Source organism: Bactrocera dorsalis, chromosome 4 (genome assembly GCF_023373825.1).
Source record: "Bactrocera dorsalis isolate Fly_Bdor chromosome 4, ASM2337382v1, whole genome shotgun sequence".
Lineage (NCBI taxonomy): Eukaryota > Metazoa > Arthropoda > Insecta > Diptera > Tephritidae > Bactrocera > Bactrocera dorsalis.
In genome coordinates, this window is record NC_064306.1 from 44,058,598 (window position 1) to 44,074,811 (window position 16,214).

Below are 16,214 nucleotides of genomic sequence, written 5' to 3' on the forward strand. Positions count from 1 at the left end.
ACATGCTTGATATCCTTTGTTTACATTTTGTTGGCTTGACGACAATTGGTTTCGAAAGCTTTCGCTGACTTTATAATCATTTTATAACAGTGTAGTAAATTAGAGCAACTTTCACATAAAAATGTGATATTCTAGCAATTAGCAATATCAATAAAGAATAAAATAAAATTAGTAAATTATAAATAAAGTTCTCGCTCCAAATATTTTCATTAGCAATAACAAATTAATAAAAATTATTGCTTTTAATTCATATTCAACAATATGGCCAATACCGATCTACATACTTACATATATACATACATACATATACATATATATTTATATTGTATATATATGTATCCTTTATTTCATTTATGTCCCACTGTTCTGCAAAAGCTTCAATATAGCCTTGCCAGAAAATTTTAAGAAATTCCTGAAATGTGAAAAGAGCTTTGCTTCTAGAGGGCATCACCATTCCACATACAACCGTGTACGCAGTCATTAGTTTTCTCTCTTTCGCACATGCTTTGTTTTGAGTGATAAACGTAGAATTGGAAAAATAGCTTCAGCAACACTTGCGCATCTGACAGCTGTTTAGTCTTTATTCACGTGTAAAATTGACAGGTACAAAATTAACGTAGTTGTTTTACAGTTTCTTGCCAATTAAATTCATTATTATTAGTGTTGAAAAAAATAAATTTGCATTTTTACTAGTATTATGCAATTTGTTTTTGCATTTCCAATTATTGCTGTGGGTAGTAGCACAATATAGACAAAAACAATAGGGCAAATGATAAAAATGATATTGCATTCGTCGTTATGAGCTAGAGCGAGAGAGTACAATTGGATAGCAGTACGAAGTCAAAGAAATAATAAAAAAACAAAATTACGAAGAAAGATAGATCGAAGACAAGAATAAATTTGATATTGAAAAGAAAATATAAATTTTAGTGTGATTACATGAAAGTGAGTGAAGAAATCAGCAACAAAGTTATCGTGAAAGTACGCAATACATTTAAAATATTCATATGCAATTAATTACAAACTATAATAAGTAAATTTATGCAAGTTGTACAATAATAAACGCCAAGCTAATAACTTATTTTGTAATACGTGCAGAAAAACAACAAAATAAAAATATCATGCTGAGGAAAAATATCTTTGCATGCAAAATATTTTACGTCAGTTTAAGAAGGAGCATTGCACAGCTATTGCTTATATACATATGTACATATATGTATGTATATAAAGTGATTATTTTAGCTGCAAACCAGATAAAATGTATTTTATTAACTCAAAACTCGAAACAATTTGCATGAGTGGTATACAAATGACGTGGACGAAAAATCCACAATGAAGTTTTGAGTATTAAAAGTTTATATTTATGAACAATGAAGTTTTAGCAGAGATTATAAATATTTGGTAGGAGCATGAAAGCGACGTCATATTTTGCACCCAAAGTATACTTATCCCCAAAATGTTCTTGTTTTTTATGGTTTTACTTTGCTGGTGCGTTTCAGGAAGAAAAATATGCTTATGTACTATATACATATTACATATTAGCAAATTTGTTTAAAAGTTGATTATTTCGTATATATCTGATAACAAGTTTTCCAAGTTAATCATATTGGTTGCTTTTAATACTATATCAAACATATACCTACTTTGCAGTAGTCACACATAAAACGACCTTCATTTGCTGGTACTGCACGCTAAATATGTGCAATGTTTATTTCTTGTTTTTTGGCTTGTGGAACTGTGCCATAGTCATACACATGTACTCGTATAGAGGAATCAGCTTTTGCATTAATACTATAGATGAATATAAAACAATATATGTTTTATATTGTATAACAATAACGGCTGTGTCTCCCTGAGCTGCGCAGTTACATCTACAACCGCTTTGTTTTTGCATAGTGCTAAGTCTTTTATAGAAAGAAATCTTGATTACAAAATTTAAGGAAAAGAGTGTAATTATTTTTTTTATGAAAACCAGAGTTATATAGATTCCATTAAGTATTCCTTTTATAACCGCACCCACTGCTCTACGTTACCATCCATCTCTACATTACGATGCACCAATCCATACTTAATTGATTGGCATAAGTCAGCTGTGATTTGCAAAACATTGGAAATATTGAAAGATAAAGAGTTTTAAGTATAAATGATGATGTGCTGTGTTAACCTTCTTGTTTGATATACATTAATGGGTTCTCTCCTATAGAGTTAATATCATAAAGTTTAAATACCATTTCAGATTGGCTAAATTATGTAAAATCTGGCTCTTTACTCATTAATTTATATTTTCTTGCAGATACCAATAATCAAAATATACAACTATCAACCTAAGATAAATAAACGAGAATAGAGGCGAATAAGTACACACATATAGTATATGCAAGAATCTCACAAACGAAACAAAGGAGGTGCATCTATATTCTTCGATATTCTTGAGACTAGTGATGTTGTATTGTTTCCTGTTTAATAATTAATTCTTCGAGACCCAAAATAACCATATGGGTTAATACACCTACAATATAATAATTTTATTAAAAGAAAAAAACAAAGAAGTAAAAAACAATACATACATATACAGAGATCAGAGCAAAGCGTAATAATTTGTGCGAATTAAAATATTCAGAGGAAATAGACAAACTTAACACAGCAAATTTCTGTCATCGTGTGGCTAGTGAAACTACAGCAGTAGATGCGTGTGTCATAATATGCAAAATAAAGTTTTCTATATCAAAATCAAAAGCAAACCATAAAACAAGTAAGAAATAACAACGAAAACAAAAGTACTATAAACACAAAAGTCACAGAATTAAAGAGAAGTGAATATTAAAGACAAGTGACATTGTCGACGTGGGTGGAGTAGTATTGCAACGTTAACATCTCTATGGATCGTTTCGATTTGGAGGATGTGGTTGCACCGCCAACACACACTGCCGATGCGCCACTCAAAGATTGGCGTCTCAAGTATCAAGCTGGTACAATAAAAAATAGTGATTTTACGGAGTTTTTTCAAAAACAATCAAGGAAATATTTTCATTTCCGATATGAAAGAGAGCAAGGTGAGTAAATGTTTTACTATTATTCTCATTAAGCAATGTTTAGACATTCATATTAATTACCGTTATACGCAGACCACACAGTAAGTGACTGAAAGTAACAAATTGTCATTTGTCTGCCCTTTGACAATGGCGGTAGCGACGACGGTTGTGGTTATTTATGTGCTTTGGTAACATTGACCATGGCAACATGATCTGATAACACACGCGTACAATTTACATGACTAACAAATGCTAAAATTGTAATGTTATTCTAGTTAAGTAGATATGTATGTATGTCAGATTTCCAATCTACAGAGGTTTTTGAGGTTTTATACTCTATCACCACATGTCGCTTGTGGGTGTTATACTTTGATAAGCGGTTGCTTGTAAAAATACTTTTCAATCCAGCATCTAGTTTTAATTTTATTTAAATAAACTTTAAAAAAATAAATAAATTATTTGTAAAAGATCCTATAAAAAACAAATCATTGTTATATACCATACAATTTATTCAATTTTGAAAAAAGCATAAATCTCGAAAATCATATAATATTTAATTTTTTTTTTTAGATTTTCCAGGTTTAGGTTCTTATTGTGGCACGTATACATTGAGATAAGATTTACTATGCATACATACGTATGTACTATGATATATGCATGTACATATTTGCCTGATATGGTTGGAGTATAAAGTTCTGTTACGCGTATAAGTAGTATTTTCTTACTGGTTTACCTTGTTTCATTGTAAAACTGTGATGTAAATTGTCTCTTGTTCATATTAGTACAATGAAAGTTGAAACACGATTGAAAAATTTGCAATATATTGTAATAAATGGAAAAAATTTGTTTATATGGATTGAGGAGTAACATAATTATATAATATGATGTAATAAGCATTTTATATACTATTAAGTAGTGGGAATTGAATTTCAAATATTTGTCAATTTCTTTAGTTCTGCTATTTTCGGTTTATTAAATGCCGTCAATCAAATAATTGTTATAAAATATTTATACTATATGACGATATCGTTGAATGAACATAAAGCTCGTTAGTTTATTAATGCAAGTTAAACAAATTAGCCATAGGTGATTGACTGCCGTGAGAAATTTCTCAGTAAACACGATTCAATCGTGAGAACATAGCTGTTAAGCACGACACTTTAGAGCAAGTCATACAAAAACTAACATTTTCTAATTGAATGAAAGTTTTATACTTCCTTCGTTAGTGCTTTAACGTTACAAAAACACTCGCGACTTGGCTCTCACGTCACTGTTGACACTCATAACTTTGAAGTCTATTTCGGAACCAGTATCAATACCACCAACAATGTGAGCCTAGAAATCCAACGCAGAATAACTCTTGCCAACAGGTGCTACTTCGGACTGAGTAGGCAAATGAGAAGTAAGGTCCTCTCTCGACGAACAAAAATCAAACTAGCGGCTTGGACGATAACAACATCCGATGAGTCGAAGTTACGAGTTTTCGAGAGAAAGGTTCTGGGAAAGATTTATGGTCCTTTGCGCGTTGGCCACGGCGAATATCGCATTCGATGGAACGATGAGCTGTATGAGATATACGACGACATTGGCTAAGTCATGTCGTTCGAATGGACGTAAACACTCTAGCTCTGAAAGTACTCGACGCAGTACCCACCGATGGAAGCAGATGAAGAGGGAAAACCTTCATTCCGTTGGAAAGATCAGATGGAGAAGGACGTGTTTTCGCTTGAAATCTCCAATTGGCGCCACGTAGCGAAAAGCAGAAACTACTGGCGCGCTGTTGTTAACTTGGCTATAATCGGGTAAGCGGTGTCTACGCCAGTAAAGATGGAAGTAATGTTTTTTTTTGACAAAGAAAAGTCGTTTTTGTGACAAAATTTACGCTTCAGAGTGTATTAGAAAATGGATAACCGGATTTTTTCAATCAATACCTTTCAAATACATCTCAAAAGGTCGTGTAAAATTTCAATTCAAAAACAGCGTTTACACTAAGTTATAAAATTTTAATACGCTTATACATATCTTAAAATCTAAATGCCGCATAAACTTTAATTAGAAGGAATACTTACATACAACAAAAGAAAATCGATTTATTGAAATTCTTAATAATTCCATTTTCATTTAAATGATTTAAGATTATTTTTATTAATTGTTTAGAAATCTTGGTTATTTCATAATATTCATAAGGAACATTCAATTCAGTTTTCAATATTTTTCCAACTATATTTCATATTTATACATTTTAATTCAAAGATTTTAGATCACATGCATACATATGTATGTATATCATTCATATGGATTTTTCTATATAGTATATGCAGTTATAAGACGAAAGTGCTTTGTGATGAGTCGTCAAAAATAAAAATAAAATAAAAGTGCTACGTAGCGTTTTGTTTTCCATTTAGGACTTTCAAGAGTTCAGAGGCATGATAAAAAATGTATAAGTCATTGATATTTATATTTATCTACAATATGTAGTATTAAAGCGTAAAATTAAAACTATTTAAACTTCTTAATTATTTAGCAAATTACGGTACTTTGGATCGGAGGATGTTTAAAATCAATTATAATTTTTGTGACAAAAGCAATTCGATTTTCAAAAAGTATCTGTTATTACGCCAACATGGATATATGTATATTTTCTAAACGGGTATTTCAATTTGAGGCGACATAGTTTATCAAAGACACATACTCAAACCTATCCATAAGTGGCTTTTATTAAAATAAAAAGTTCAACGTCTTACAAGAAAACGTCAAAGCTACCAACTGTATAAATAATTTATAGACGTAATTGTTATTTATAATCTCGTCATCAGCATTTTTGTCATTATTCACTCTTAGTCACTACAGTGGTGAAGCGATTTGTAACCATAAAATTCTACGATATTTAGTATATATTATAATATAAATATGTATGTATACATAGTGTGTATATATCAATGGAACATAACTTCTTTCATTTTTTCTGTTGAATGCCTAAACATATGTAAATTTAATTAATCATCAGAACTGCGGTATTCAAACGAATAAAAATCTAATTATTTTTTTTCTTTTTTTTTCAGATGCTACCAGACCCAGCTGTAAGTAAATACGAATTGTGAAATTATTTTCGCTGATCATCGTAAAAATGTCATTGAACATTTAACTACATATCTCACACATTATTTAAAGCACTTTGTGTAGTTGTAAGTTCTGTTTTCCGTTAGAAAGTACGGATACAAGGCTTAAATCGAAAATGATTATTTTGAAGACATCTGTTGTTACGGTTATAAAGCTTCGTGCAACCAAAATTAACGTTTTTTCTTGTTTCTTCTTAATTTATATATTCTTCGTTGAATGATCTTCAAGCTTTTCGATTCTCTAGAAAATGGCATTTTGACTTTCCAAATATCCAGGGCTATTGTGGAACCCAAGACAGAATTGCTTAGCTGTTAGAATTGCAAACCAATTCTGATTTTCAATGGTGTCACAGAATCTGATTGGATTTTTGTCTTTTCGAACATACGCAAAACCAATATTCGAACCAGCTGTCAATTTATGACACCTACTACTTTTTTTGGTCGGTTTCAATTCTGTTTCCGACAACTATTAGATTCAAAGTCTCCCATTTTATTAAATTCCATTTTTTAAAAGCCGTAGTTCATTGTATAGGTAATACTTTCATACAGGATTTGTTTGGAAAGTCATAGGACTGAGTCGATTAAAAAAAAAAAGTTATTGAACCAATTGTTAAAATTCTTGAAAAACTTTAAAAATAGGCTCCTTCTGCGTCGATGCAGCGCTGCCAGCGCGATTTCTAAGCAATGAAGGCGTCACGGAAGGCGTTCTCCGCAGTAGTCTGGAGAGCCGAGGTGCATACTGCTTGGATACCCTCTGTCGTCTCAAAATGCTTGCCTTTATCGGCCTTTTTAGGCAAGGAAACAAAAACAAAGTCCGGAGGGCCACATCTGGGCTGTAAAGCGGCTGCGGAAGCGTTGGGATGCGGGCCTTGATGAGGTAGCTGTTCACGAGAAGCGCGGTGTGAGCCGGAGCGCTGTCGTGGTGCAACTTCCAATCGGCGTCGATGTCTTGTCGGACCCGATTGACCCTTCGTTTGAGTCTTGGCGTTGACGGTTTGTTCAGATGAAACAAATTCAATTTGGACAACGCCTTTGATGTAAAAAAAATGAACATCGTTTTCACTTTGGATTTGTTCATTCTTCCCCTTTTGTCGGCGAGGACGACAGCAACCTCTTCCCGGTCATTCAAAAAGGCCTGGTGCCACCGAAACACACCATTTCTTCCTAAAGTAACATCTGGGTAAGACTGTTTGATCATAACAAATGTCTCTGTCGAAGATTTATCGCGTACCTCTGCACTAACGAACGCTGCCTTTTCGGCTTGCACCACTCACAGAAACACGTCGCGCGAAAATGTTTGTCCCGACTCTGCAGATGCTCGGAGACAACTGACGAACCGCTCGTTCGTTAGCTAGTAACGCCCTCTACCGAATCTAGTCGGTGCTCCCAAGTACAGTCGCGGCGGAAGAAAAGCAGTCCTATTACTTTCCGGAAAAACCCTGTATATTCACTAATTGTAAAATATATATCAACATTTAAAAAACTGTCATTAAGTAGTTTTTTGTTTTCTAAAATATCCAAAAATCTTAGCCATTTCTAACGAAAACAGAACTTATAAAGAACCTGAGTACTATGTGTTATTGGTTTTAGTTTAGGCTGTTCTTTATATTATGTGTATAATTGTATTTTTGTTGCTGAAGTCCTACATTAAACACTCATCAATAAACAGCTTTTATAATAAACAATATACATTGTATGTGCTTTTGCTCGTGAATATTAAACACTTATTGCAACATAAATAGCATTTCATCTAAATCCGTAACATTTGCTTGATGCGCTAATTTTATTATTTCAATATCGATTATTTATTTATTTTTTTTTTATTTTACGTTAATTATTATGTGTTTTTGGTTCCCCAAGGGGCAGATGTACTTTCTGCATTTAGAAACTATCAAACTAGGCTTGATGGCTCGCGGCCTCGTGGCGCCTGTAAGTTTTTTTGCCAACACTTTTCCCAAAACTTAAGTTCACTCATCTGAACAAAAATAAAAAATTCAAAAATAATCATAAAATACATAAATCAGCACAATCAGTAATTCAAAATTACTTTAAATTAAACGGAAGCGTACCTTCAGTTTAATACTCATACATCCATTGTGTTTAGAACTTACTGGCGACGCTACTAATATTCATTGCCTGGCTATTATAAATATATAGGTGGTTATGCATTTGCCATGCAAAAACCAGCAATAATAAATAATCAAATTTTCATTACTCACTTATGCTTGTATCTATTTATATTTCTACTAATTCTATTTTTCATGACTCTTTTTATTCTCTTGCGCTCTTCTTCTATATGTTCATCACTTTGGAAAAACATAAACAAAATTTAGTAAAAATCACCTTCAACGAGGCTGGCGCCAAGGAGCACATCATAAATGTTCTGATGGAGTTCGTGTTGGGCGATAATCCCACAATAGTGCTCGATAAATTGCAGCAGGAGGGCAATACCGCCACGGTGTGTGGCAAAGTATTCAAGAATGGTGAACCCACATATAGTTGCCGCGAGTGCGGCATGGATCCCACTTGTGTGTTGTGCGTGAATTGTTTTAAACAATCGGCACATCGCTATCACAAGTATAAAATGTCAACTTCAGGTGGTGGTGGCTGCTGTGATTGTGGCGATGAGGAGGCATGGAAAAAGGATCATTATTGTGAAGAGCATCTGGTGAGTACATTCCATTTGAGTTCATATTGAATCATTTGCACATACATTTTGGTCACAAAATATGAAATCATCTCATGAATAACTTACCACTTCGGAGTACAACAATCCAAGGGCGAAGGATTGGATGACGAGGCATTATAGACCCCAACTGTCGCAAAAATGGATAGACTTTGTTTTGTAGCACGCCAATAAAGAAGAAGTTTTGTGCAACTAAAGAGTTCAAAAATATTTTTTCGTCTCCCCAATGTATTTGATTTTAGCTGTCTGACTATAAATCCATTCATTTCAAAATTGAGTTGCCCTTTCAAAACTGCCCTTAAATGAAGCGAAAACTCGATAAAGTATGGCTGAGCTCGTAAATAATCGTATCTTGTCTAAATCACAGTCTTGTTCAATATTCCATATGTAAGCAATATCGTACATAACCTCGCTTTCCTCCGAAAATATTGTTCAGGACATAGTTGCCAAGATTTATAATAGTTAATTAAAATAGTTAATCAGTGTTTTAAACATGGAACGAAATTGCGTTACTTTCGGTTCCGGTCCTCTTTTGGAACGCCATTACCTAGATTGTTGGACAGATACGACGTTATATTTATAAAATCACGTCTCGTCACCAGTAGTGATGTGTTTGATAAATCTAGGCTTCTGGGCTGCTTTGTGAAACATCCAGTCCGGGTCAAATTTGATCAAATGGTATATGAATGTATGTATGTATGTATGTATGAATTTTAAATCAATTGGAAAGAAAATTGAAATTAGGAATTTGTGTAAAATGTAGTTGATTCTTCATTTTTTCAAAAAAGTTGTTTCGAAAATAAAGGGAAACACAGTTGCATTTCGGCCAGTGGAATATTTTTCATAATAATTGCAATCAGAAAAATCGAAATAATTTTTATAATTAAACCTTATGTGGTACTTCGAATATAAAATATTACATTTTGATTAAACGTTTTGAGTTTTTCCGTTAACATTAGTGTTAAGTTCATTTTCTAAATTCATTACACTCGCATTATAAACACCACCGCGTCATTGAACCTGATCCTCCACCATACTCATACAAAATTGTAAGTCGCAAGAATATTTTGAAATGTAAACATTAAAAATTTCCAGCGCGGTAAAGAGAATCCCATCAGTAGTACAATCATCACGGATGCCATACAGGAACGTTGTGAGCTCACCTTCAATGCAATACTTACATTTTGCGTGAATTTCCTTGAAATCGAACCGAATGCGAGTCTCGAGTGCTTGGACGGCGACTCAGACGATGGGCAAGACGAGTGCTTTTGCACCGTACTCTACAATGACGAGTCACACACATTCGATCAGGTCATACAGACGTTGACGAAAATTGCCAAATGCCGTCAGAAGGACGCTATGGAAATTGTGGCGAGTATTGATCGTGAAGGTCGCGCCGTTGTTAAATGTGATAGCTTTAGTGAGTGTCAGCAACTGCAGGAGGCAATCGAAAAACAAGCCGTCACCGTAGTACCCGGTATACCACACTCACGCGCTAATCAATCGTTACGCGTTTCTGTGCTAAATATACGCGCCGTAGCTTGTCAGCAATTCGCATTGCAATTGCTCACATGGTTTCAGGAGTTTCTCATCAAACACAGCATTTTCCGTAAGATATTCGCACGTCTAATAATGGATCGTAAGCCACCCTATTGCATACGACACATACTCGAGTACGATGTGAAGTTGTGGAAGACAGCGCGTGCCTGCTGGCATCGCCTGCTCATATCAGGTCTGCTGATGGAGTACGACAACAAAATGGCATTGGCGCAGGAATTCTCCAAACATTATGCTTCGATTGTGCAGGATTTCATACGTGACGATCACGAGCATTCATGCTCGATTGTATCGCTGAGTGTGCAATTATTCACCGTGCCAAGCATAGCGCATTATCTAATGGCTAACGAGGGTATTTTTCACAAATTGCTACACACATTCTATCATGCATCGATAGAGACGTTCATCAAGAATAAAACACTACAATTCTCAAAGAATATTAATGCACCGTTTAAACGTGCCGCTTACATACTCTACGATTTGCGTTATATACTCAGCTTCAAGCCCGATGTATGGACGGATGGATTGCGTGAGGGTTTTCTGGAAGGTTGCAAAGCGTTACTGAAGTTGTTGAACGTGATGCAGGGCATGGAGTCGACCACACGTCAAACCGGCCAGCACATGGACTACGAACCGGAATGGGAATGCGCTTTCAATTTGCATATTAAATTAGCCACCGCTATCACTTTAGTATTAGAATGGTGTTCTACTGATTTGGCTGTGCTGACTAAACTTTATCAAATGGTAATGCGTTATCTCGTTTCGAATACGTTTATTGTGGATACCACGATTAAACGGGAAGAACGTCATGTTGCCGGTCATGTGGCCGAATGTATAATCTACGATGTGGCTTCACGCCCCGTTTCCATACATTTACCATTATCGCGCTTCTTTGCTGGCATATACTTGCACTTGGGCGCATACGGTTTGACCTTCGACAATGCCGTTGCTGGCAACAAACGTACACCCGAGGAGATTATGGAGCCAATATTATGCACACAAACGATGATTGCGCAGGTAAGTGGTTTTTGGCAAAAGTTTTGCTTAGCAAAGTTGTTAATTATTCAAAAATTAATTAAAATTATAGGTGCACGCTGGCATGTGGCGTCGTAACGGCTACTCGCTGCTTCATCAGCTGTACTTCTATCGTATCGTGCGCTGTCGCACGGAAATGTTGGATCGCGACATTATTGGCCTACAGATTGGTGCCGCTTTAATTGAGAGCAACCAATATCTGATACATATACTAAATAAATTCAATTTAATCAAGTGGATACAACCGGATTATGAGAAGAATTCAACGGCCGAAGCGGTGGAAGATGACTTCCTCTTGCCGATGATTGAAGAATTTTTAGAATTACTAATCGTAATCATTGGCGAACGTTATGTACCCGGTATATCGAATGTGGCGGAAGAGGATCGTACCAAAAAGGAAATAATACAACTGCTTTGTATTAGACCATATTCGCATTCGGAGTTGAATCGCGCTCTTCCAGATGCGCTCAATGAAACAGCCGTGGAAGATGTTATCGATACTGTGGCAGTTTTCAAAAAACCACAACGGTCAGACTCTAGAGGCGTTTACCAGCTTAAAGAAGAGCTGTATGAAAATTATAATATGTATTTCTATCATTATACCAAGGAAGAAAAGTCCAAATCGGAGGAGACACAACGTCTGCGTCGTAAGAATAAAAACGAACTCGTTTGTTGCCCACCACCTAAGCTGCCCAAGTTGACCGATGGATTTGTGTAAGTTGCTGCGTTATGCAATATGCTTAAAAAATATTTATGTATGTTTATATTCTGACAGCTCAATTGCTAATTTGTTGCAATGTGATGTGATGATGACGATTTTGACAACTGTGTTGGATCGTGCCATCGATCTAACCTCAAATAGTTTTGCGGAAAATCATTTACAAGAAGTAAGTTGAAATACTAAAACATATGATTTTGCTTGGCAATAACTATACCACGCAAATTATTTACAGGTACTCTTTCTAATTGGTTATGGCCTGCAAGAGGAACAATCGGGCTATTATCCATTTCTTTCATTCTATGAACAGTCACAAAAATACAATATGCTAAGTAAATTAGAAGAATTGTCGCGTAGTTCTCGTGTAAGTACTGTTGCTATAACCTCGCCAATATGAAATTTCCGAAAATTGTGTCATATATACGTTATCCACTTTTAGGTTGAGGCTCATCGCGATTTCATACTCTGGACAATACAAAAATTCAAGGAGCTACAGGCCAAAGGCAAAGCTAACGAAGCAGATGTCAGCACAATGTTGGCAGATGGTGGTGAAGAAGTCGAAATATCACGACCACTCACCGCTGCCGAGAAGGAGAAGCAAGAGAAGGAGGAACGTGCACGCCTGGCTGCTGAACGCCGCGCTAAAATAATGGCACAAATGCAAAATGCCCAAAATAATTTCATGAAATCGAATGCGGAAATGTTTGCCAGCGCTAATGTACAAGCGAGCGGTAGTCGTGATGCAACCACAGCAATGGAATGGCAAGAAGATGTTTCGAATATGGACGAAGAAGGTGCTGTAGCTTACAATTCACAGGCTTGTTTGGGCGTGGAGCGACGTTTGCAGCAGCCAGAAGAGCAGAGTTTCAAGTGTATACTCTGTTTTGAGGATTGTACCGTTAGTAAGGATGGACCGACACTCGTGTATTCGGCATTCGTACAGAAATCGAAAGTATTGCCACCCGATGCAAAATATGCATGCTCAGTACACACGAGCAGCTGTGGTCATGTGATGCATATTAATTGCTGGCAAGAATACTATACCAACGAAGAGACAAAAGAACAACGAAGGCCACATCGCAATCGTCAACCGTTTCCACAAGCATCACAGAACACTGAATTTCAGTGTCCATATTGTCGTTGCCTGAGTAATTCAGTGTTGCCACTGAGTGCACCGCTATCGAAGTACTCAATGCCATTGGTTATACATAAGGGCGAGGATTTATTCCCCATAGACATGTGGATTGAAGTGATGAAAACATTGGGTGATGAATTGATTTTACCGCCCATCGAGGGAAATTTCGATCGTGTCTTGCCACTGGCTGACGCAATATTGTCGCGCGCTAATCTGTATGCCAATATCGCACAGTTCGAGCGTATCGCACAACCCATTGACAAGTTGGAACTACCAGCTAGCTGGATAACTTTTGCCCAACGCTATATCAAATCGATTCGGCAACATGCGCCCGCTGATTTTGATGAGTCTGAGAAGGATGGCTTCTTGTGGCTGATACATACTTGCATCTATACAGTGCGTGCGCTGGAAGTTCACCATCGTGCAGTGGCCAAACCGTTTAAGAGTGAAATGTCCATACGACAAAAGAGTTGCATTAGCGGTTTGGTGCGTGCGTCCTGTTTGTATGGCACGAATTTAACACACACCGATGTAACAAATCTGAAACCCGTTGTGGCCGAACTGTTGGACACAGTCTTCAAGCAAAAGGGCAGCTGTATATTGGAATGGAGACCTTTCAGCATGATGGTACAAATGACATGCCTGGTGCCGAATATACTTTTCTCCTCTTCGCGTAAGTATTTATTTTTTTTTTATATTGTAAACAGGGTACCGTTACGGGCTCCAAAGAAATCTGCCAAACAAACCTACCGTTCAAAATTAAATTCTCGAAAATAATATTTTGTATTTGCACAGAGTATTCTAGCTTCGGTGCAACCGAAGTCTACGCCCTTTCTTTTTCAAATTTTCATTTTGTAAAAAATGTTCTCACAATCTTTATTTCTACAGACAAATCTGTTGTGGTCAATGGCAGCATGCTGGACTTCTATGCCGTGCAGTTATTCTTCCTCGCTAATATGGTGAAAGCAATTGTGCTCTTCCAACCGCCAGACATGGATGTCGACGAAGACTATGACCAGGAAATCAAACAATTACCGCAAAACATACGCGACAACATAGCAGAATTTTATCGTAAATATAATTTTGTTGCCCGCCAACAAGCGCTCGCATATATGCAACAACAACAACAACAAACACAGGCCCAGTCACAAACACAAACGCCAGCAAAATCCGAGGAGGCATTATTACAGGAAACACAGTCAACAGAAATCGATGCCGATCTCGAAGTTTCGATGAGCGAATATAATGCTGATAATGAATTTAAGGTACCGTGCGATTTGGGCACCATCGCCGCACTGTACGCTCACATCAAAAAGCAAATGAGAGAATATTTACGTTGTTGTTGTTTGTTCTTCCACTTCGTCACCGAAGTAGAATTCCCCGATGAATTTCTTCCCGAAAAAAGCGACACGTATGAGAATATGTGTAAATATTTAGGCTTGGAAACCGGACTGGCTGCATACTTTGACAGCGCCGGCTGCTATGCATCCATATTAGAGACATTTGCCACCCATCCCGATTTGGTGTACTGTGACGTGACAACGAAGAAGAAACGTTGCGGCCGTAACTTCGATTTAGTACCCTGCACTCAAAGTGTGCCAAGATTAGTGGATCTACCCGAAGATTATAGCGATCTTATAAACAGTGTTTCGGAATTCATTTGTCCGAATAATAAGCGTGAAGAGATGAAAACGCCAACGATGTGCATGATATGTGGCAAAATTATTTGTGCACAGTCATTCTGCTGTCAACCGGAGTTGGAGGGTCGTAATGTGGGTGCTTGCACTTATCATGCCAATTCTTGCGCTGCAGAGATTTGCGTTTTTCTACGCATACGCGATTGTCAAATTGTGTATTTGGGTCGTAATAAGGGTTGCTTTGTCAATCCTCCATACTTGGATCATTACGGCGAGACTGATCAGGGCTTGAGACGTGGCAATCCGTTGCGTTTATGTCCGTTGCGCTACAGCAAAATCCAACTAAATTGGCTGAGTCACACGCTGCATGAGGAAATTGCCCGTCTCAATGATAATACGTCCGTTGTGGCAACACAGTGGCATCACATGTAGTCTTTTTGGTCGCGGCCAACACAAAAGTTGTACGAGCAATGATGCGCTGGACACTTGAGCGCAACCGGAACGGCGTGAACAAGTTGGCAACTTCTTCAACATATGTGATTTATGTGTGTGCGCGCTAAAGGAATCAACCTTATCGGGAATATTTTAGCGTGACTTCTTTTGTCTAGTACTAATTTAGAAATAGAGGGAAGAAAACATTGGAATTTCATTCCCGCTATGGTTGTATAGGTTTGCCTTTTTGGTTTTGTAAAGAACTATTTTTTTATTTTATTTAATTTATTATAAACTAACTATAATAAATGCAGCTGAGAGCTGAAGTGTCTGTTAGCCAAAAAATATATGAAAATACCCCGTGGGGCAGTTTAGTTGGTAGTGAATAAGATAAAATCGCAACGCTTTTCAAGATACACACAACGTATACATAAATACATAACATACATACATATATTCTATAAACATTAACTGTGACTGTTTAACGTATCTACAAAAACAAAAACAAAAACATGAAGAAGTTTGATATAAACGAAAAACTTGAATAGGCAAAATGAAAACCTAACTGCACACAGTACTTCTCTGGCACTCGTTAGAACTTTCGCTCTATATGCAATACTACTATTTACAAAAACAAAAAAAATGTTATTAATTATAATTTAACTATAACGACAAACAATTGAAGAAACGAAAAATTTAAATAAATCAAAAAACAAAGCAAAATCAAATGTTTACATGTCTTGAACGTGAAGCGAGGAGTGGCAGGAATGTACGATATTTTATTTCTTAATAATTTTTTTTAATTATCACTTTTACCATCAAATTATTTTAATTTTATTTATTTGCGTAAACAGCCATACTTT

At 36.2% G+C, this 16,214-nt stretch overlaps 1 protein-coding gene across 7 annotated transcripts; it reads left to right on the top strand.

The window, feature by feature from the left end:
• Positions 1-501: 501 nt before the first annotated feature.
• LOC105222571 (E3 ubiquitin-protein ligase UBR1) lies at positions 502-15,864 on the top strand. 7 transcript variants are annotated; one of them, XM_029548809.2, is made up of 11 exons: positions 502-603; positions 2,294-3,053; positions 6,095-6,112; positions 8,012-8,080; positions 8,485-8,819; positions 9,933-11,411; positions 11,482-12,143; positions 12,205-12,316; positions 12,383-12,511; positions 12,587-13,955; positions 14,171-15,864. In XM_029548809.2, the coding sequence occupies exons 2-11, from the start codon at positions 2,879-2,881 to the stop codon at positions 15,349-15,351; spliced, it is 5,529 nt and encodes a 1,842-aa protein (XP_029404669.2). In that variant the 5' UTR covers positions 502-603; positions 2,294-2,878; the 3' UTR covers positions 15,352-15,864. The 7 variants fall into 7 exon arrangements, with proteins under 7 accessions (XP_029404669.2, XP_011198244.2, XP_049310478.1 ...); XM_029548807.2 differs by lacking the exon at positions 502-603 and adding an exon at positions 640-981; XM_029548808.2 differs by lacking the exon at positions 502-603 and adding an exon at positions 640-945.
• Positions 15,865-16,214: the final 350 nt, after the last annotated feature.